Genomic DNA, 21,478 nt, shown 5'->3' with positions numbered 1-21,478 from the left:
TCCAGTATAAAAATATTGTAAATGAATGTCTAATGAATTCTGACTGCGCTATGTGTCATTCTCTAGATCTTGCCCTTATATAAAACCCAGTGAGCGTCACCTCTGTGTCCATGTATTTCTGTTCACAATTTGAAAGAAGCTTCTTACAAGCACATACACATACATATGTAAACTTTTTCAAAAAATTGGAAGTTTCAGAGTTATTTTGAGAAGCTGGCACTCAAGAAGTAGCACACTGTGGAAATCATTTATCCCTGTTCCATAAATTTGGCAGAGGTAGTTCTTAAAACATTTCTGGGTAGAAAGCCTTTGTGCTGGTGCTCTGTATGCATTACATATCCCCTTATGCAAATAATCTGAGAATTCATCAGAGACTCATTCCTGCTACCCTTGTTACAGTTTACTGTGCAGTTTATCTACTGCAGACAAATCTAGATACCAAGAGCAGTCTCTCAAACTTCGCAGCTTCTACCAACAACAGCAACATGAGCTTGTTATACTATTATTCACATGTCAGTGACATTGTGTTCAGCATATCATGCACAAAGAGAATTCCCATCCTAGTGAGCTTAGAGTCTGAAAAGTATCAGGCCTGATGCTCACTTCACACAAAGCAACATAATCCCATTCAAGCGAGTGAGCTCTGCATTACACAAGCAAAGGGTCTTGCTCATTGTTTCAAACAGGTGGAATTTGTTTTTAAATAGCAAGACTAGGCACAGGCAAGCAGCTAGTACCTTATATCAAGCTGTGCTATAGTACAAGAAGAGACAAAAGGCCTGGTCAGAAAATACAGAAAACAATTCCAGTTAATAGAATAAAAAACAGTCATACCCACTCAGAGTTCAGGTAGCTCAGAGTCATGTCAAGGTACATGTCTGCTTCTGATTGGAACTCTTCAGACACCCTGTTTTTCCCCTGCTCACCCCCACACTGCAATTTGGGCACAAAGAAGCCTCCCTGTGTAGTCATCCCGGTGATACCAGCTGCCCCTCCCCAGCAGCCCGAGGTGATGGTCCAGCTTATTCACCCTGCATGTTTTGCATATTGATTGCATGGGGTTGGGATCAGGCTTATTGCTCATCAGCCTTGTCCAGGTCAGATGTAATTTGTTCAGCTTCCTATGGAAGATTCAGTTTGATAGGGTTTTCTCACTTTCTGTTTCATACTGCTGCATACCTGCACAGACATAGGCACAGAAAGTGCAAACACATCCCTTGTCTGCAATATCTTTGGGACTTTTTTATTGCTAATGATTTGCTAATTTTCCATTATCTGTCTTCTGTGCAGCACATTTTAAATACAGCACATCCACATTACAAAATTCTTCCTCCTCCTCTTCTTCATGTGTTTCTGTACTACATTATGAGAAATCTAGGACAAACAATGTAACAATACATAAAAGTGAATTTAAAATTTTGCCCAAATAAACCATAAACTTAAAATTCTTCTTAAAGTATAATCTTACTGCAAGAACGCATTATCCTCAGTTCTTTCAAAGTTACAGTACAAGTTCACCTGGCATGTTATGGTTACCCAGGAGATGTTCTGGTGAAGTTCAGAATCTCACCTGAATGCAGACCCGAATGTTCCCAAAGTTTTAAAGGAAAGACCACATCTGTGGCACTGCTTTACATGTGTTTAGTCTTCAGATTTTATGCTGTGCTTTGCTAACAGGAATTCCTTCCCTGTCTATTTTACTGGCATTTTGAATTCCCAGGTAACTTTCTGTCTGCATAGCTTAGCTACTGAATTGAATGTTCAAACCCAACCCCTGCCAAGAGCGATCAACCTCACCTTCATTTCAGACTGCTTCTTTGCCTTATCCACCTGTTCAGTTTGTGTGACATTTTAGTACAAAACTCATCGTAAAGGTTAGCTCCTTTTGTAAAAGTTGACATACCTTTGTGGAAGTCTTGACCTACATCTGCCAGACCCAAATCGAAAAGCTGTCAAGCTCTACCAGCCAGCTAGCACACCAAGGAGCTACAGATTCCTGGATCAGGATGGTTCCTCTGTAAAGCGTAGAATATATCCTATACCGCACTGTGTAGGTTGCATGGAAACACCTGAGTGGGATCTATGTGAGACAGCAGTATAGCAATGTTAACACTGTACTCCCCCCAGACTAATACATCTCCTGTGAAACTTACACATAGCTGTACAAATGACTGCAATAGTTCAGCTAAGCAGATGTGTCTACATGGCTTTAATTGGTGCTGGGTAGAAGTGCTTTGGTTCTAGCTGTGATTTCAAACATGCCAGCCACTAAATATTCTGCCCACCATCACCAGAGTAGGTCACTCTGAGGAGTACAGTCCAGAATCACTTAGGAAATGATCAGCTTGTTTCTTGGATCTGCCTCTTTTCCCTCCTTTACCAATTGTTCAGCAGTCGTAGTTCTATAAATGGGGTGGGAAGTGCTGTTCTCCCTTTCTCATTGCTTTTCCTGAGAGGTTCTTCTGTCCAGTTCGTGGCTGTGTCCCAAGACCACCAACTCACAGATGTGTTCTCTGCCTTCCAGGAGAGCAGCAGTATGGGTTTCTGGGCACACATTCACTGGAAGGGATATGTCTTGCATCTCACATGTGCCACAGGTTTGCTGATTCTGTGCTTATTGCCCAGGTCAGGTGTCAAATTTCTATATTTTTAGTCTGTTTCCAATCTTATCATGCTAGTACCAGCCACATGTGAGGGCAACCAGTTCCACAGAGCCACCCAGCCTTTCACAGGAGTAGTAATACCACAGTGGACATATAGTAAGACACGATGCAAAAAGTGACGCTTGGAGATGCTGTGCTGTGTACCAGAAGGTGGACAAGAATTAGCCACTCCTTTACCCTGTTTTCCCAAAGACCACCCAAGCTTCAAGCTAGGACTGCTCTAGGGCACTGGAGTTAAAAAGCAAATGAACAATTAAATTCCTACATTTAGATTGCGAGTCCAGACATTTCGAATCCAACCGGGATCTTTCATCAATGGAATCTGAAAGAAACAAAGAATAATGAGGAATAAAATAGTTAATTAACTACTCACAGAAGTTAATGCATCCAGGCCTCAATTTAGGTCCTTGGAATCCAGGTGCTCTAGTGAATACCTCTCCTTTGATTCCTTTGTGATTCCCTTGCGCCATCCTCACTTTTCATCTGTACTGAGATGTTCTCGATTCTCTCTTTCTCAGGGGTTATGCAATCCTCTGCTAGTAGGATCTGATTCATTAGTGAGAGAGCTTGGAAGCAGGGGATCCCTGTGAGACCTGAGGAAGCGTGGACCACAACAAAGAAGACCTCTAATAACCAATAGGACAAGAAAAGGAATTCTGTGGGACAGGAAGAGCACATTTCAGGCCCTCTGAAGCAACTTGGAGTTCAGGGGCTGGCAGCACAGGAGACTTAACCAAATAGCTATACTTACAGAGCTGAGGTGGCACACAATTACTGTGACAACCTCTTCCTGAATACACAGAAGTAGGAGTGAGTAGTATCTTCTTCATTTTTAAAGAAGACACAGTTGCAAAATATATTGAAGAAAAAATTAACACCTAGTAAAAAGATAAACTTCCAGTGATGCTGGAGGTGATGGGATTCATGCTTAAAATAAACAAAAAGGTTACTGAAGAGAACTTCTGTACTGCATTTTGTATTATTTTTTTTTTATTCTGTAATGAAATTTTATACTGAAAAGATTAATTCTACAGGATTGATACCATGATATGAACAAATGATTTAAAAGATTTCCCTTTGGTCTTTAGACAAATTAAAATTCAAATGTGGCCCCGGTTTGCTGGTGGTGTGTGTTCTGAAAACATTCAGTTTCCCTCATATTCAAATCTCATTTTTCAAGCACAAATGTTCAACAATAAAAGCTAACAAAGTCATTATACTTTCTATCATTCTCAAGTTATATGACACCCAGAATGCTCTGCGTAATCAATCCTACTGAGCAAACTGAAAAAGCATGAAATGATCCCTTTTCTGAACTTTGCTTCATTTAAATACCGCTAATGAACAATAACAAATAAGGAGAAATCAGAAATAGAAAAACAAGCATTACAGAAACAAATTCACCAGTTCTGGTAGGCACAGTTCTTAAGGGCTCTGCTAATGTTCATTACACTCACACACTCTGTTATAAGTAGAATGACATTTTGCGTGGGTGATGTGAAATGTAAGTTTGGGCTGGCACTATCACAAGAAGACGGTAGAGGTCTAGCACGTAGGTCTTCTCTGTGCATGATAATACCTTGTACTTGAGCATTCCATTAGGGTTTGCACCACACTATTCAAACACAAATTACTGAGTCTGTCAACAACTTCATGGGCTAGGAGGTATTATTAATTCAATTTTTCAAATGAAGAAACTAAGATACACCCTGATTAAATGACCTACTCTGCATTACAAAGGAAGTTAGCATCTGAATTAGAAACAGATCTCTTTCCATATGGCCCATTGTTTTTTAACAACAACTCTATCCTTTCTATGCAGAACAAAAATACTGGCATTATTACACCAATTAAATGAACAGAAATAGCCTTGCAGGCTAAATTATTCACTGAAATACAGATGTGTGTTGAATACAAATGCTGGATTTAATAGAATTACATTTTCCTATTGCATGTGCCTGTTTGGGTTTAACAGGTACTTTGCTGCTTTGTTGACCAAGATGGTGGCTTGAAAATACCATAGCAGCTGACTGTTCAGTGATAACACTAAATATTTTAGAACATGAAATAGCACAGTTTCATCCCATTTTACACAGACTGAGATGTAGGTATCTGTGTATGACTTTAGTCTTTGTCACATCTTTAATTCTAGGAGCACTTCCACCTCCCAGGGAGAAGTGCCAGCCCTGTCCATGTCTTGACCATATAAGAAGGAAACCCAGATGTGCCTGTTGGATGCAGTATTTGGGGAACAGCTGGGTTCATTCCCTGGAAAGTGCCAGCCCCACAGTTCAGCTGTGGCCTCTGGATTTCCTAAAGGAAATAATCTGTGCAAAACAAGAACCAGTTAGGGCACCAATCTGGCACCTGTGCACACTACTAGGTCCAGAATAGTTGCATTGAGGATGGGCTGGAAGGAGCAGCTGTGAGGGCAGCAGTACACTAGGAAGTGCTGCTTTCTTACTCACAACATCAGGGACCTGTTGGGAGAGTGGATCAAGGGTTTTTTGAATTAATTCATCCCTTCTTCCTCTTTCCCCAGACTTTGCATTCCACCCAACTAGAAAACAGTTCAGATGAGTAGAGTTCTTTTCAAGTATCTACGTTCTTGAAAGGACTAGACTGACCCTCCCTCCTTGTCCTTCTCCTTTTTCCCTCCCTCCCTCCCTCCCTCCCTCCCTCCCTCCCTCCCTCCCTTTCTTCTTTTCTCCCTCCTTTTCTTCTTCCCTCCCTCACTCCCTCTGTCCATCCCTTCTTTCTGTTTTTCTCCTCCTTTCTCTCTTCCTTCACTTTTGTTTCCTCTTTCTCTCACTCTCCTTTCTTTCTTAAAAACAAAGTTCCTTGATGAAATAAATAAATAAATAAATTTCAGAAACACAATTATAGGAACTGCCACAGGAAAATGTTATGTTTCATTAGCAGAGAAGTCAACAGTGTGTTGCAATAGAGTTGGTAATTGTACAATAGTGCTGCTGTCTGTGCAATCAGTTCCTCTGAAAAAAACAGTGATTGGAGACAGTCCTGTAAAACATTCTTTGTGTACTGCTGTAACAACCACGCGACTCTCCAGGATCCCTGCCAGCAGTCTAAAAGTACAGTTGATGTTGCTATTAAGCATTTGATCTTTAGAGTTGTGTGATCGCATTTGAAAAACAGCCCTAAGGAGCTTTCATTCAGTGTGCAATTAATGGAAAATTTTAGTGTTTATTGAATGATATTTTGTCCATTGTTTAGTGTGACTGTTACAAATTGATTGTCTGCCTTTTCTATTTAGTAAGCTTGGAAATGCAAACTGACATGAGTAAAAATTAATTTGAAGTAGACATGGTGTGTCAAATCTGTTTTTCAGCCATGCCAATCTGTGGTCACCCTGCTGACCTTAGAGAACAAAGCTATTGTAGGGAAAAGATACTTTGTACTTAAGCTGGTGAAACAGGACACAAGAAAACTAAACAAAATGAAGGCAGAGGCGGAGGCACTGGGACACGCTGGTCTGTGCCCTGACACTGGAAGAATAGTGCTTGGCATGGCTGCAGCCCCAGCCAGCTAGCAGCTCCCAGTTTGGGAATGAGCACAGAGCATTTCCAACAGGCATCTGAATGGGGCCAACTGGTTTTGAGGTTGAAGGTGCTTAATAGCATGGAGGTGACTAGATCACACCAGGTAGCATCAAAGCCAAAGGATGGGCACTGTCATTGTTCAGTTCACTGGCACCAGTCTACCCAGCAGATCCAGATATCCTCTGCGCTACCTGAGTTTTCCTCCTTCCAAGAGTGTGTACATGTCACAAGTCCTGTTGCTCAGTTCTCCTGATGTCTAGCATTAATATTTCATAAGAAAATTGTAACTTGTGGTGCAATGCAGTATTTGCCTTTTGACCCCAAAAGAGAGGCTTTATGACCCTGTTTTGCCTGCTCTGGCAGCATTAAGCCAAGCTGTACTTTTCCCAGCTAAATATTTTTAGAATTTAGAGAATTTAGATGTTTAAGAATTAAGAGATTTCTTATTTGATAGAAGATGGAGTAAAACAAGAGAAATTACGGATACAGCATGATACATGCAGGAGAACAGATTAGTTTATACTTCATACTCTCACTAGAGTGAAAAATATATAATAATATTGCAAGGGGAAAATGAAAAGGTGGTAAGTGTAATCCATGTCTCCTTGGAAGAGATACTGAGATGCAGTGAGCATGAAATGTCACAGGAGACATTTAGGCATTAGGAAAACTTTACAATATGAGGAGTAGGCAAGCTCTGATGGGGCTTGCCAGAAGAGGCTGAGATCTTTCAGAGCAGGCTGAACAAGCATTTGTCAGAAATGTTTTAATTATAGCTGAATTTGCCGGTAGGCATAGAAATGGACCAGATGATCTCTCTGTCTCTTCTAGCCTTGTAGTCCATTATTCTGACAAAGTGACACAGCAGGATGAGGCTGCATTTTCAGGGGCAGCTTCCTAGCAGTGAAATCTCACAGTGGAAAGAAATCAGAAACTGGTGGCAAAAAACCCTGTTACATGAAATACTTTGAATGTGACTAAGAAAACATTGCAGAAACAAGTTGAAATGAAGGATGGCAGAGTAGCCAAGGACAGGGTTGGGTGACCTAGGAGGCTCTTCTGTCTCAAACTTCCGACTCAGTCTCACAACATCACCTGACTGCTGTTTAACTCATCACACTGATGCAACAGATGTTGTCAACAAAATTACTCATTTGTGAATTACTCAGCTAATTTAAATCTGGTTCCTACAGCAATCATGCCATTTAATGGAGTTAAGTACATGCTGCATGTGTTCTTCATTGCTGCTAATACCAAATAGAGACATCCTATTTCTTGCCTTAAGGAGCATCTGATTTTACAAAACAATTGTATGACCCACCTCTGGTGCCCGGAGGTGACTTATATGTTCTCTGCAGAGCAGCTGATCTGCTCTTCTGCAGAGACCCAGAGCCAGTACCTTTGATGAGAGGATACTATCTCCACTACAGAGTATCTTTTAAGCCACAAGGGGGAAAGAAGGCCAGCTTCTTTTAAGATAAGATGACAATCCTAAACTCAGCACATGACCAAATTATCTTTCTAAATGACCTAAAACATTTCCTAGTATCTGGAGTAGTCAGGTTTGACTGATAAGTAAGACATTAAGTTTTCCCGGAGAGGTGTAACTAGAATCAGGTGGAGCTTGGGATATCAGTGAATAACGTCAAAGAAATGTAACTATAGAGAGCTCTTGTCAGAAATTGCTTCAGGGACAATGTGGGAGCCGGGACAGCTCCTGCAGCATGAGTGCAATGCTGAATAGTTTATAATAACCCAGCTTCTAAACAAACAAACAAAAAAAAGTGACAGCATTTCTGCCAAAAATCCATGGCATTTCTGTCTTAGAGCTCCAGCCTTTTTGCAAAGCAGTGGGAGAACTTTTGGACTGCTGTGATGTGCAGCAGAGCCCAGGCACAGTGGTTTGCTAACCACAGCTGAAAGTGAGTTTGAGTAAAGGTAAAAATAAGGACTGGAGGTGAAATGCTACATGCAGTTAAATTACTTAGACAAGCACCTCACTATGTCCCAGCTCTGGATTAACACAAAAGACTCCAGTGTTGGCTTTTGAAATACACCTGTCCAGCCTGGTGCCTTATACCAGGTCTGAATTCTTTCTGGTGAGCTCCTCCCATTTCTTAACCTCACGTTAGTTACTCACAGCAAAAATTATCAGCTGTTTATCTAAAACCTGATGACACATCTACTGACAGCTGATAAAGGCCTTTCCTCATGCCCACCAAACCATTCAGCTCAAGGAACGTGTTTGACAGCTGCCTCCCCAGGCTGACGTGATGGCCCCACTGCCACGCCTGCTGCTTGCTTTTGGCGGATAATTTAATGACTGCAGTTAACACCGCACCTGGGAATGTGCCTCTTAGGAGCTGCCCTAGGCTACCAAAAGCTGTTTAATGAGGTGATGTTTCCACATCACCCGATCATCACACCCTCCCTCATGGCATCAGCCTTTCAAGACCTTGAGGCCTGTCAGCCCTCTCCTTCACAGGATGGCTTCACTATCAGGCCTGGAAAGGGGAACTGCTGGCTGCAGCTCTCCTCCAGACCACTGAGGAAGCCCATGCGTGTCTTTCATCAAAGTAGGGTTAAAATGACTGCCTCCTCCTCACAGGCAGGGGTAGAAGGCTGGCAGATAGTGGAAGTGCACGACTGTGGTATCTGCACCCTACATGCCTTTGCACCTTGGGTTTAGCCTGGTGGGAAGCTTTGGGTCATCCAGACCCTCATTGTTAATGCACAAGGCAAAACTGTTCAGAGCTAGATCCAACAGAGTATGAGATTTGCACCCATGAAGAATCTGGAAACTTTTGGGTTTCCATGATAGAGAACAAACCAAGCTGATGCCTGACCTGACACTCATTCTGAGACACCACATACATGCTTAGTCAGGTACGCAGAGGACCCTCAGGAAGAAAAGAAGTCAGGAGTTATTAAGAAGCTTTTGGCTTAGTTTAGACATACTCCGGTCAAACAGGTACTGCAGCAGAGCTTATACCCAGAGCAGGTTTTTTTACAGGCTTGAGAAACTGGGTTTGGACACACACTGGATTGCCAGGCTCCACAGCACCCAGAAGTACGCAGGAATAAAAGCTGCTATAACTGTTGTGTTGTTGCCTGCTCTTTAAGTAACACCAGGCACAGTCTGTGTGTGTTTTCACTTCCTAATAAACTTTGACATAGGTCCCATACAAATACCTTACAGAGCTTGTCAGGATCTTTAAGAAAGGAGCATTCCCTGATCCCATTCGCTTTCTGTGAAAATCTCAGCATATGTTTCAGGAGTGAGGACAGGGTTAGGAAGGGCACAAAACCTTGTGGTATACCCTGAAAAGCTGTACAAGCTTTTTGTGTTGTGAATTGAGGCCTTTGTCTGTTTGCCTAATGCAGCTGCCCCTGTAGCATGGCATAAATGTCACAGCAGCAAGTAGGAGGTAGTGGTCACATCTGAGGCTGACCTTTAAAAATCAGCTGGGCTTCTTTATTCTTTCTGTTTACCCACTTTGTTTGCTTGTAGACTTTTAATTTGAGGTCATTCCTGTGGGTATCATAGCTATTTTGGGCTGCAGGTGATGCTTCCCATCTCCCTGCTCATTGATTTGTGGAAAGCCCCTCATTAGAATACAATTTATTCAAAGATTAAATTTTGCCACAGAGGCAAGTTGCTTCAAGTCAGTACTGATATCTAAGTGCTAACATGTAAGCTACCATCCAGAGTCAGCAAGAATACCAACAGAGTAATGTGCACAACAGGTTTTAAGAAATGGCTTCATGGCAGGTTTGGAAGAGTGATAATAACCCTGTATTAGTGTTCATTTAATTAAAATATACATTTTATTTATACATTTTTTCCACTTTCTCTGGCCATCTGGGAAAAAGAAGTACAGGTAGGCTTGCTGTTTTTTCAGACCTTTCATGAAATCAAATCTTGAAGCCTCACATGTGCATTACTAACTGCAGAAAAAAAAATATCATTGCCTTATATGTAGTCTTCATCTTTTTTTTAAAAAGTGATTTGCTAGCCACAGCCTTTTAGGGAGTAAGAGAAGGTCATTTTGTGGAACAGGGGTGTGGTTGTAATATGGAGAGGACAGAACTTGTGTCCCAAGATCAGATTTCTGGAGTGGAAGCAACAGGAGAGGGAAAACAGTCCTGTATCTGAAGGATGGGTCAGGAAGTTTGGAAACTTCCATTGTGGCCTGCACTGTCATGGGCTTTCCGTGCTCTGCTGCACAATCCAGCTTACCTCCCTTTGCTTCTGTTTCTTTTTTAAATATAAAATAGAGAAAACAGCATCGACCTCAGCCTACTGTTATGAAACTGGATTTCTCAATGTTCACAAAGGTTCTGAATGTCAGTACCCAAGGCTTGCATGTGGTAAAGACTACGTGTGTGTAAAAGTAAACACAAGTTCATAAATAGACTTTGGAAACACTTCCCTACTGGCTTTTATCCAGGATGTCAGAAAATAAGGAGGAGGGGGAAACTAAGTGTGCCTTTCATTGCACGTGATTTGTTTTCCTCACTAACACTACACACTGTTCAGGACTGTTTCTAGGAAGAAGGCAGTCATAAAAACCGATCAGAATGTGCTACAGCTTTGCAGACTAGTAGATAAACAGTATGTGCAGAACAAGGGGATTTTTTTTGCCTCAAATTCTTAGGCAGAAGCGTGTCAAAATGCAGCGGGTCAGGAACATATAATTCCTGCAATGTAAGTTTAGTATTGCTCTTATAGGAAGCTTTAAAAGTCTTTAGAAATATTTTAAAACATGTTAATAATCCCTTGGCCTTAACTGGGCTTTAACTAATACTAAAATAATTGCACTGGCTTTGAAATTCTTCCACCACGTGACAGCATCATACTTTCAGAGGTCTCATGCCTCTCCTCCTGCTTCCCTCAGTTTTTTGCCTAAACCAGTCTCAGTAGCCTGGCACCTATCACTCTCTTTTGCTAAATGCCATATAGTTTTTCTCCAGGAAGTGCAATGCTATGGATGAAGCTTTACAGATCCCCAACTATACAGCGTGCAGTTTAGATCATCAGCAGTTGCTCCACATGGAGCTGCTGACCCAAGAATACAGAAGCAGGTTAACTACAAGTGTTTTATTTTACACTCCTGAAGATGCCATTGATGCTAGGCTGGTGGTGAAGCAGCACTGTATTGATACAGCAACAACCAACTGCCCTTAGGAATGCTTTGGGACTTTATTTACTGATTTTTTAGTTTAAGAACAATATGGAGAGACAGGTCTCAAGACCCACACCATAAACCTCTCCCAGTATCCAGTAACATGGCTGAGGACATCAGAGATCCATCTCTCTCATTAGAGAATCCTGACTGGTGTTTGTTACCTACACAGGGCTGTATCTCCTCAGAAGTTAAATCAAAGGAACATTTGAAGTTCTATTTTGTGAATCATTTATTGAGTACACTGGACTTTGAAGGTACTCCTACATTCAGCTGGATGAAGGATTACTGCCCTGTGAAAAACGAGCACCTGATACCTCAAGACTGGCTGGCACCATTTTTTGAATTAACTTCACAGATGAGGAAGTCAGCAAAAAGTGACAAGAGAGAATCTTTTCATGGTAGCAGGCCTCCACATAGTTACATGTTTTCATTATAAAATGCCCATAATGTGATCCTATGTGAACAGATTCCTGCAGAGAGTAAGCACATAGGTGTCCCTGTTTTTGTTTTCCTTGAGGTGGCAACACCTTTTCACCCAGGTCACAGTTTTCATTATGTAGCATCAGTTGAGTTAAAAGATGCCTGTTTTAGTTTGTTAGTGTTATTGAGATAGCATTAGATTTGGAGTCACCCTTGTATATAATGCAAAGATGTTTAACATAACCCTCCTACATGCAGCCTAGATAAACCTATCTGACTTTAAGGACAGAGAATATCCCTCCTGTCTTCAAGGCCACTTTTTTAAGGTACGATCAGATCCTGGATCTCCCCTTTTACGTTAGACATCCATAACAAAGATGATTCCATCTTAATGATGGTTATGACTGGATTCCCTTTCTAATCAACAGGAAGCTTAGCATTGCTAGAGCATGATCCATCTGTGCACTAAGACTCTCATTTTAACTGCTGTTTGCTGGCCTTCAGCAGTGCATAGAAGCTTTAACTGTGACCCACTTTGCCACACGCAAAACAGGGGACAGGGACAAAACAAAAAGTAGTGCCAGGGTCTCTCTCTTATGCAATCCTCCCTAATTTAGAAAAGTGACAAATTTCCAAATATTAGCATTCCAAATATTAGCATATTGCTTGCTGCTTGTCACCAGCTTTATTAATATAATAAGGTACAGGACGTCATTAATGCAGGCAGCGTAGAATGAGCTGAAAAGTTTGCTTGATGTGTACGGCAGGGTGAGGAACATACTGCCCAGCAGCTACAAGGTCAGCACGTGGTCAGGAGGTGTGTCTGCTGCAGCACTCCTGATGTCCTGGTTTCAGGAATGCTTGTCTGGGGACTTACGAAGGCCTTTACAAAGCAGAAAATAAACCACTGCTGTTACCGAGCAAATAAGGCCACCGTTTTTCAATAGCTGTGAAGTGGCACAAGACAGTTAAAGAATCATGTGTAAATGTCGTGCAGATTCCTAGCGAGTGGCATCTTCCTCAACCTTAGCAGAAGCCTAAGCGAGCTTACAGTTCCCTCTGTAGGCGGCGGAGAGGCAGGGACAATTTCAAGGACGGATTTACTCCAATAGGATTCTTGTCTTTAGGTTGTAGAAATGAATCCCTCTCTGAGTTCAAACGAGCCCTGTCTTTCCACTGAACACAAATGTAGTAAAAAAACTTGCAACATCCTATTTTGCTCCCACCAACGTAGGTGGAGACAAAATCAGTCCATGGGAAAGCAGGAGGTTGGAGCCACAGGGAACCTGTGGGAATCCCTGAAGCGGCTGGGATTGAGGCTTCTTCACCAGATGCCGTGTGAGGAAGGGCTAGAGGCTGATGCCTCTGGCCTTTGGCAGTCCTCCTCAGTTGAGGGTGAAGGCTCCCTCCAGCTCCTGCCAAGAGCTAAGGGAAAGCATTGCTGAGCTGGATGCAGCCCAGCTCTTGCAAACATCTTATAGGGGTGTTCTGTGAAAGGACAACCTTTTACCCTTTAGCTAGTGCCACCATCCCTCTGGATCTGTCGCCACTCACTCCCCAACTCCGCTTCACTCTTGCCATCTCTTCCCATCCTTTCTCCCAAACCTGGCTCCATCACCATCACCACAGGCTGTCCTGCTAATAGTCCTTTCATACTTACAGGCAACAGAAAAAGTGCCCAGTTCATGCAAAAGCTAAATATCTGGGTTTTGCAATAGGCACTGGGTTAATACTTAGTACAGAACTTTTTCATAGTGCTTCATTTGTCAGAGAAACTGCCCTCTCCTACCCACCTGCCCAGAATAGGACACTTGACCATTGCCTCTCCTGTTGCATTAACCTGTCACCCATTAGGCACATACTGCCTGCAGGAAATTAGACACCTCCTTTGGTTTTCTTCTTGCAGTCATTAAGTGTTGGTACAGTATGTCTGCCAAATCCCTGTTAATAAACTACCTTTTGTCTGTGGCAGAGTTATGCTAAGATAAAATGCCATTCCGTTTCAATTATCCATCTTCTTTGTGTTTCACAGGTCTGAACAGAGCTTTCTTTTCTGAACCATTTCCTGATCTACTGAGATTTGTGCAATGCTTACAAGAGGAGAAAGAATACAAAAATCAGTGATCTAGTCACATAAATAAGAGTTTCAGGAAACTGTTTATTCTCAGCTATACTATTAGGGCCTGACTAGCCACAACTTAATAGTAGAGTTTCAGTAGGTTTGAAAGGAGGAGGGGAATGAGGGTGGTGGGAAGAAAGAGAGAGAGAATATTCATTTTGAGCAACACATAAGCTCTATGACACAGTTTATATCCAAATGTGTTGCTACAGAAATGTTCTGTGGCCATCTTCAAGGGCTCCCTCTTTACAAGTGTAATACTGGAAAAGAGGGGAGCAGAAGGGGCAGTTGAAATGAAAAACAAAGCAAGCTTCCTTCTTCCATCATTTCAACTCCCTTCACTTAATGTTACTTTTTACATAGGAGGGGGGAAAATATTACTGTGTTTATTATCCGTTTATTAAATGTATTACCTGTCTTACACACAGTATAGCCTCTATGAATCACAAAGTATATTACAGAAAATGTTATTAGCATAATCCCCTTTTAACAGATGGAGCAACTGACAAAGTTGCATTGGGTTATTGAAACTCATGCAGCAGCACAAGGGAAAATAGCTTTGTCATCCTGTCTCAGACCAGCTCTGCACTGATTAGGCCAAGTGCTACAGTTCATTTCTCAATCTTAGCCGAGAGTCAGGTCTTACATGACTTATGATTTAGTTTTGGTCTCTATTGCACCAACATAAAATTTCCAGGAGAAAGGATTTATGAATACCCAAACTTTTTAACTGTATTGCTTTAAATTAGCTCAGTTGCAATGACTGTTGCATTTCCACTGACCTTCCAAAAATACAAGGGCTCGGACAGTGAATCCAATTAGCTGAAGATATAAAGATAAGACATTTAAATACCTATGAGAAAACTCTCCTTCAAATCTAATCTGCTTTGTTTCAAATTAGGCTAATACAAATTAAGGAAGCTGTTGTTCTTCAAGAGAGCTTTCATATTGATGTTTCTTGCCTCCCCTGGAGCTTTCTGACAGAGGCTCCAGGTAGGACCGTTCTCCCTGGCTGTGATGTAGAGCACACTTTTCACATCTTGCTCTGCCCAGAATGGTCCAAGGGCTACTGCATGAGCTATCTCTCTTTTAATTTTTTCAAAGGCTTGTCATTGCTCAGGGACCCATTGGAAATCATTCTTCCTGGTCACAGAAGTGATCGGTTTTCCTTGCAACTGATGTACCTCACGTACCTCGAAGGGCTGAGGTAGCTTTTCCATCCCACTACCTTATGTCCTTTTTGTGGTCAAAAAGGTGAAACTTTAGTGTGGTGTATACCCACTGTATCCTCTCTCTTGAGCAGAACTGTTGACCTGAGGTACTAATCCTTACAGGTGGTGAGTAGGATCTATTCTCTTTGAGCTGGATCAGTTTCTCCACAGGCAAGTTGCAAGCCCATAGGAGGAAAGATACATGTACTGTCAGGACTGGCCAACCAATTCATCCACCATTTGTTTCTCTCCATCTTCCCAGCTCATCACTGCCAGTGAGTTAGCATACAACAATGTGTGTTCTGTCTGCCACATGGGTTGTGTAAACTTGATTTCATTTGGGTCTTTGGATAACTGCATGTTGCCCGTGTCATCACAAATCACCTCCAGCATAGCTAATTCCCTCAAGTACTGGACACCTCTGTCTATGCTGGTCCACTTACCTGAGTGACATATGAAGTCTTTTTTTTTTTTTTGAAGGGATACCTTTCCTTCATGCCTGACTGGAGTCACCTCCAGAGTCTGGTGGCTTGTGCCCCTTTTCAAATCCTTTGTCAGTACTTCCTTCCAAGAGCGATCCCAGCTGCTTGGCTTCCTTACCCTCTAATGCCAGGCTACTGGCCCCATTATCCCAGATACTGGCCAGGCCCCAGCCCATTGCAGTGATTTGTGCCTCTCTGGGATTCCCAGGACGACAGCACACTTCTTCCAAGTATTTTACTGTTTTTCTGGATTCTGCATTTGTTCAGGAGTGAAGTTCCAAAACACCAGAAGTGTCCATTGGCCTTGGTACTTGCCCATACTGCCCCACACACCCTGCCACTCCTAACTATCCAACCTCAGTGCAGAACTCTGGGTACTATTCTTAAATAGTTGTTTAACCTTAAACAAGACCTGGAACACATTCAGAAGACATAGCAATAGGAACATACTGGTTTGAACATCCCAAGGATATCCAGAATTCTAAAGAGCTATTGTAATTAGCCTGGAAGAATGGGAAGATGAAAGGGGGTGTCTCCCCCATGGATTGGGTCTCCAAAAGGTGAAAGGTATAATTATTAATAGTTTCCAATAGATGGCTCCCAAAGTACAGAGATGATGGCAGTGCTGAGTACAAATACCAGATTACTTTCATGACCAGGAATTCTATCATATCATAAGTCCCAGTGTTACAAAGTACAACATGATAACCTTAGCCTGTTTCCCATGGGCGATAAGCAGCACAACAGGGAACACATACTGCAAGTGGTGGTACACAATGCAAACCTGAGAACAAGCGGTGCCAGCTCTGAGAGCAAATAAATCAACATTGTAAGCAGCGACTATTAAACTAATGTAATGAATGCTTATAACAAATTTGGTCTGTCATTAGCTCAACCCGTCGTGCTCCAAAAAGGACTGCTGTCATTTAAACCCAGCTGGCAACTCAGTACCGCAGAGTCGCTGGCTCACTCTGCCCCCTTCAGTGTGATGGGGGAGAGGATCGGAAGAGAAAAAGTGCAAAAACTGGTGGGTTGAGATAAAGACAGTTTAATAGGACAGAAAATGAAGAAATTAATAATAATAATGATAACAGAATTATTAGAATATACAGAAGAAGTGATGCGCAATGCAACTGCTCACCGCTCACTGACCAATGCTCAGCCTGTTCCTCAGCAGTGGCCCCCAGCCAGCTTTTTCCCCAGTTTTATATATAGCATGACACCATGTGGTATGGAATATCCCCAGGGTCAGCTGGGGTCAGCTGTCCTGACTGTATTGCCTTCCAGTTTTTTGTGCCCTCCTAGCCTTCTGGCTGGCAGGGCATGAGAAGCTGAAAAGCCCTTCACTTAGTAAAAACACTGTTTAGCAACAACCAAAACATCAGTGTGTTATCAACATTATTCTCATCCTACATCCAAAATAACACAGCACTGTACCAGATACTAGGAAGAAAACTAACTCTATCCCTGCCGAAACCAGGACACCACTGAAGATGTGTTTGACTCAAAAAACTCAAAGCGAAAGCAGAGTGGAAATGCTCAGACATTTATGATGAAAGGAGATCCCTGAACTCTAGACATGTCTCTGGAATATTTACTGGGATGGAGATCCCACAAAGCCCTGACTTATACCTCTGCCTCATATTTCTCTGCCGTCAAGTGTCCAAGAAATCATGAGTCCACAAGAGCTTAAAATACTTAGGAAAAGATAGGGCAATCAATCATGATTTCCAATTTTTAAAGGAAAATTAATGATTTTATTAGTAAAACTATGCAGAACTCATAATTGCTTGTGTAAGTTAAAATTTACCTTGAGATGCTTGATGACATATTATTTACTTTTTAAAAGGTCATCTCCATCCTGTAGCAGATTGCTATATGGAAGGTGTTAGCATCAAAGCTGTACTATGTGCAGAGGGTGAGCAAAGAGGATGGTGCAGCATACCCCAGCAGAATACAGATAAAACTCTCCTGAGATGTAAAACATCAATGTAAAAGTAAGTAAATGGAAAATTTTCATACTGGTGAGTAGGTATACAAAATAGCTGGATGAAAGCTTACATCCAGATTAACTGACCTTTTTTTTTCAGGGGATACATCCAGTTTAATTGACCATGCTTACTGCAAGCTGTTAATTATCACATTGCCTCATTTCTAACAAGAGGAAGAGAAATACCAGGAATCAGCCATAAATAACGTGTGTGACCACTGGAGGTCACTTTTGGTTTAGAAATCCTCAACTTTAAAAGTTTTGGCAGCAACGCAACTGCAAAAGCAGAAAGGAGAACAACTGGGACTTGCAGCTCCCTCTTGAAAATTCATTTATTTCATTTTAGGATATTCTAGCAAATTATCTTCATGAAACAGCTATTCTCACTAAATTTTTTTTTTCCATATTACAGATTTCTGCAATGTGGTTATTTTGGCCTGAAAGACAGTAATATTAATAAATCAGTGAATTGAAACAACTATGGGAGTAGGTTAGAATGAAAAAGAACATATTTTCTGTCTTTGTGGCTATGCAGACACAATACTGGCTCTGCATTTGAAAGAAGAATATATTAAAACTATTCACCTGATCCACGGATCAGGTATCTTAGCTCAACAGCTGCAAAGAAAAGCAGCGTTTGTACACACATTGTTTTCTAGACTAACCCTGCAACATCTTATTCCTTCAAAGGGTCAACCTTAGATGATTGATACAATTGAATTCAGAGGGAGAGTGTGTCTGAATAAAAAGATTTTTTTTAGATTGGCTGCCAATGTTCAGCCTCTTTGTGTTTTTTTCTTGTTTGCTCCGGGCCTCATGAAAGGGGGGGTGCTTCCTCATGAAAGAGGACTGCTTCCTCATGAAAGAGGACTGCTTCATGGCCTCTCTTGCTTGGGAGCAGCCATACAATCCCTTGGCCCCTTACATTCCCCATCTCTGTTGGGGACAATTTGCTCCTCCATTATAGCAGTTCATTTCAGCAGTGATGCCCCAAAACCAGCATTACTTCAAGAGGCACTGGAATGGGTTGCCCAAGGAAGTTGTGAATGCTCCATCCCTGGCATTGTCCAAGGCCAGGTTGAACAGAGCCTTGGGTGACATGGTTTAGTGTGAGGTGTCCCTACCCATAGCAGGGGGGTTGGAACTCGATGATCTTACCGTCATTCACAACCCTAACTATTCTATGATTCCATGATTCTAAGATCAGACAAAGGCCTTTGCAAAATTCATAAGACAAAACTGAAAAAAAGGAAGAGAGGGCAAGAAAATACAGAAATCACATAAGTCTCTCTATCAAGCATTTTCTGCTTGGCCTTTCTGAAGGGAGGATGGAGAATTTATTGTGAATGGGCATGCCTATTACCAGGTAACAGTGCTTTTAATAGAGTGCCTGCTGTGGTAAATGATTGCTCTTTTGTGCTGTGGTCTGTGGTTTTGATGATGAGCTTCCTGAGAGACTGTAAAGATAAAAATCACAACTTGCCACTTGCTGAAGATTTAAAGAGCTATAACTTCTAAGTTATGCTACTAAGGGATAAACAGGCTTTTGACTCCTGCCCCTGAGTGCCATGGCAGTCCCACAGAATCTAAATTGCTGAAACCTAAATGAAGTTCATGCACAAGCACATAAATTTATTGCCAGTAAAGTAGGGCCTCAGGCTCCCACAGGACACGATGCAAGGAGGCTCTGAAAAGCTGACCAGAGACTCTCCTCTGCTGTCAGTTTTGTAGGGAAGCCATCCTAATACAGCAATGATGGCCAGTGGCACAGGCATACAGAGAGCTCAAGGTTGGTGGTACCAAAAGGGAGAAAATTAATTCTGAGCATGATCGTGGGGTCACTTCTCCTGCCTCATTTCCAGTCCCATGTCAGATGAGCTTTGGTTCTATTGTATAGTGAATTTAAACTGGGAGCAGGAGGACTTAAGCTGTAAGGCAGCATGCCTTGTCAGGATGGACATATACAAGGCTTTGCCTTAAACATGCATTTCTCCCTGCTCTGTTATTTCACAAGCAAGCCAGCTTTGACTTCTGCTCCCACAGTAAATTCCATGTCCATCTCTAGATCTTAATATATTCAGCTATTTGCAATTTCTTAATTATTTCTAGATCTGTAAGAGCAATGATATCTACAAGACCATTTGCTCCTATTTCCTAAACATTCTTCCCCATATATATAATTTTGATCAAAGCAGGAGACAGCATTTCCTGAACTGTTTTACCATGAATGCTCTTCTCCAATGATTTGCACAGCTTGTGCTCATTGTGCCATTGGGTGTATATTCTGGGCTGATAACACAATGGTCTCTTTTTGTGCACACCCCATTATGGCATCCATGGCCTGTGTGATGGCAGTGGGAAATGCTCAGCTGATGACCCCCTAGCCCCCATCTGCTTGTTGATTTGGAGTAGAAGCTTCTTATGTAAGTGCCAGACTTCTGCTGCTTTTCAGGAAGTTTTTCTTATCTCCCAGACAGGGAACTTTAAGTGGGAAAAAGGTTTTAACTTTTCCCATCACTGGTAACAGCTTGATAATTTTTTTAATGCAGATGTCTGAAAAGTGGGGATCAGGAAACAAATATGTACCACTGTTTTCAAAAATCTCGAATTTTAAGGCAGCCTTGGTTCTTGGAGATCTGTTTGTGCTTTCTGCCTTTTTGGAGTGGGTTCTTCTTATGTGCTCCACTTTTAGGAGTGTTTTGCACTTGCAGCTCAGATCTCAGTGTAAGTTTTGCTTAGCTGCTGAAGCTCGCCCCTGGGCTGACCAGTCCTTAGGCTGTGGCCTTGATGTGGTGCAAACTCCTGCTCCAGGTGAGAATTAGCTGTCATAGGCCACTACAAGGAGTATGAGAGTTGGAAATAGGGAGTTAACACTGTTCACATTTATGGCAGCATAAGATAAATAAGTGTTATCAAAGCATTACTCATCGCGCAAAGAAAGGTTATCATGCAAAGACTGTAGGTGACAGGAACTGGGGTGCAAAGCAGCTGATAGCCTTGACACTATTTGCCTACTACTTACTGTCCTCACAGCCTCTTGTCCTCATGAACCAAGCTGAACTTCAAAATCTATATAAAGACAGGGCAGACTCTCTGAGACCTGATCTCCAGAAACAGGATTGCTGACCTACAGCAATCTGCTCTAAATAAATGCAAAAGGACTTGATCTCCAGTCAGCTCCCCACATAGCTCTGGGAGCTCCAGCGAGCCACAGAGAAGGGTCTGGGTTCAATTTACTGTTTGGTTTTTAGTGGGTGGGAAGGCATTACACATGCCTGATGCTAAAGGAAAGTAGATCTGGAGTGAATACCTTTGAGACTTATTTATCCTTGCAAAAACACCCTTCATCGCTGAAGTGTCAGTCCTCTGAAATGAGAGCAAGGGGCTACAACGAAAGCAGCACCTGCTGCTCCCCGGGCTGCAGCTGATGACCTGCTGTGCATGGCAGGATAGGGCTACTGGGGGAAAGAAGCTCCTACCCCTGAAAAGCCTGAGTTATGCTCAGCAGATGGTTACAAGAAGGCCCACCAAAATAAAACAGAACAAGAGCACGCACCATGGACCCTGTCCATAGGGGAGTAGTTGAATCCTTGTTTCTGAAGTGGTACAGATCAGCTGCAAGTTGGAAAGCCAGGGGTGAAATCAGGCCCCATGTGAGAGATCCTTCAGTGGGACAATCCTAGAGCTCAGACCATTTCTGTCTGTGGGGACAGCTGGGAACAGTCTTGCTGTCAGAGTAGCTGGGGACATCCTTGCTGTAAAGTGCAGCAAAGAGGTGACCACAGACACAGGTAAATGGGCTCTGATCCCCAGCTGGTCTGAGCTGGCACAGCATCTGTCCCTA

At 42.3% G+C, this 21,478-nt stretch overlaps 1 protein-coding gene across 2 annotated transcripts in view; it reads right to left on the bottom strand.

Moving 5' to 3' along the window:
- Window positions 1-21,478, bottom strand: part of LPIN1 (lipin 1) — a 79,918-nt gene that overhangs the window by 54,279 nt on the left and 4,161 nt on the right. For both annotated transcript variants that reach the window (XM_061460834.1, XM_061460836.1), the window contains exon 2: window positions 2,929-2,985. In XM_061460834.1, the coding sequence (XP_061316818.1) occupies window positions 2,929-2,985 (57 nt within the window). The remainder of the gene's footprint in view (window positions 1-2,928; window positions 2,986-21,478) is intronic.

The sequence above is a fragment of the Pezoporus flaviventris genome, unplaced genomic scaffold (assembly GCF_033815535.1).
Source record: "Pezoporus flaviventris isolate CSIRO_AGI_PZ_B2104156 unplaced genomic scaffold, CSIRO_AGI_Pfla_v1 ptg000031l, whole genome shotgun sequence".
Lineage (NCBI taxonomy): Eukaryota > Metazoa > Chordata > Aves > Psittaciformes > Psittacidae > Pezoporus > Pezoporus flaviventris.
Note: the sequence above shows the minus strand (reverse complement) of the source record. Positions and strands in the feature narration are given on the sequence as shown.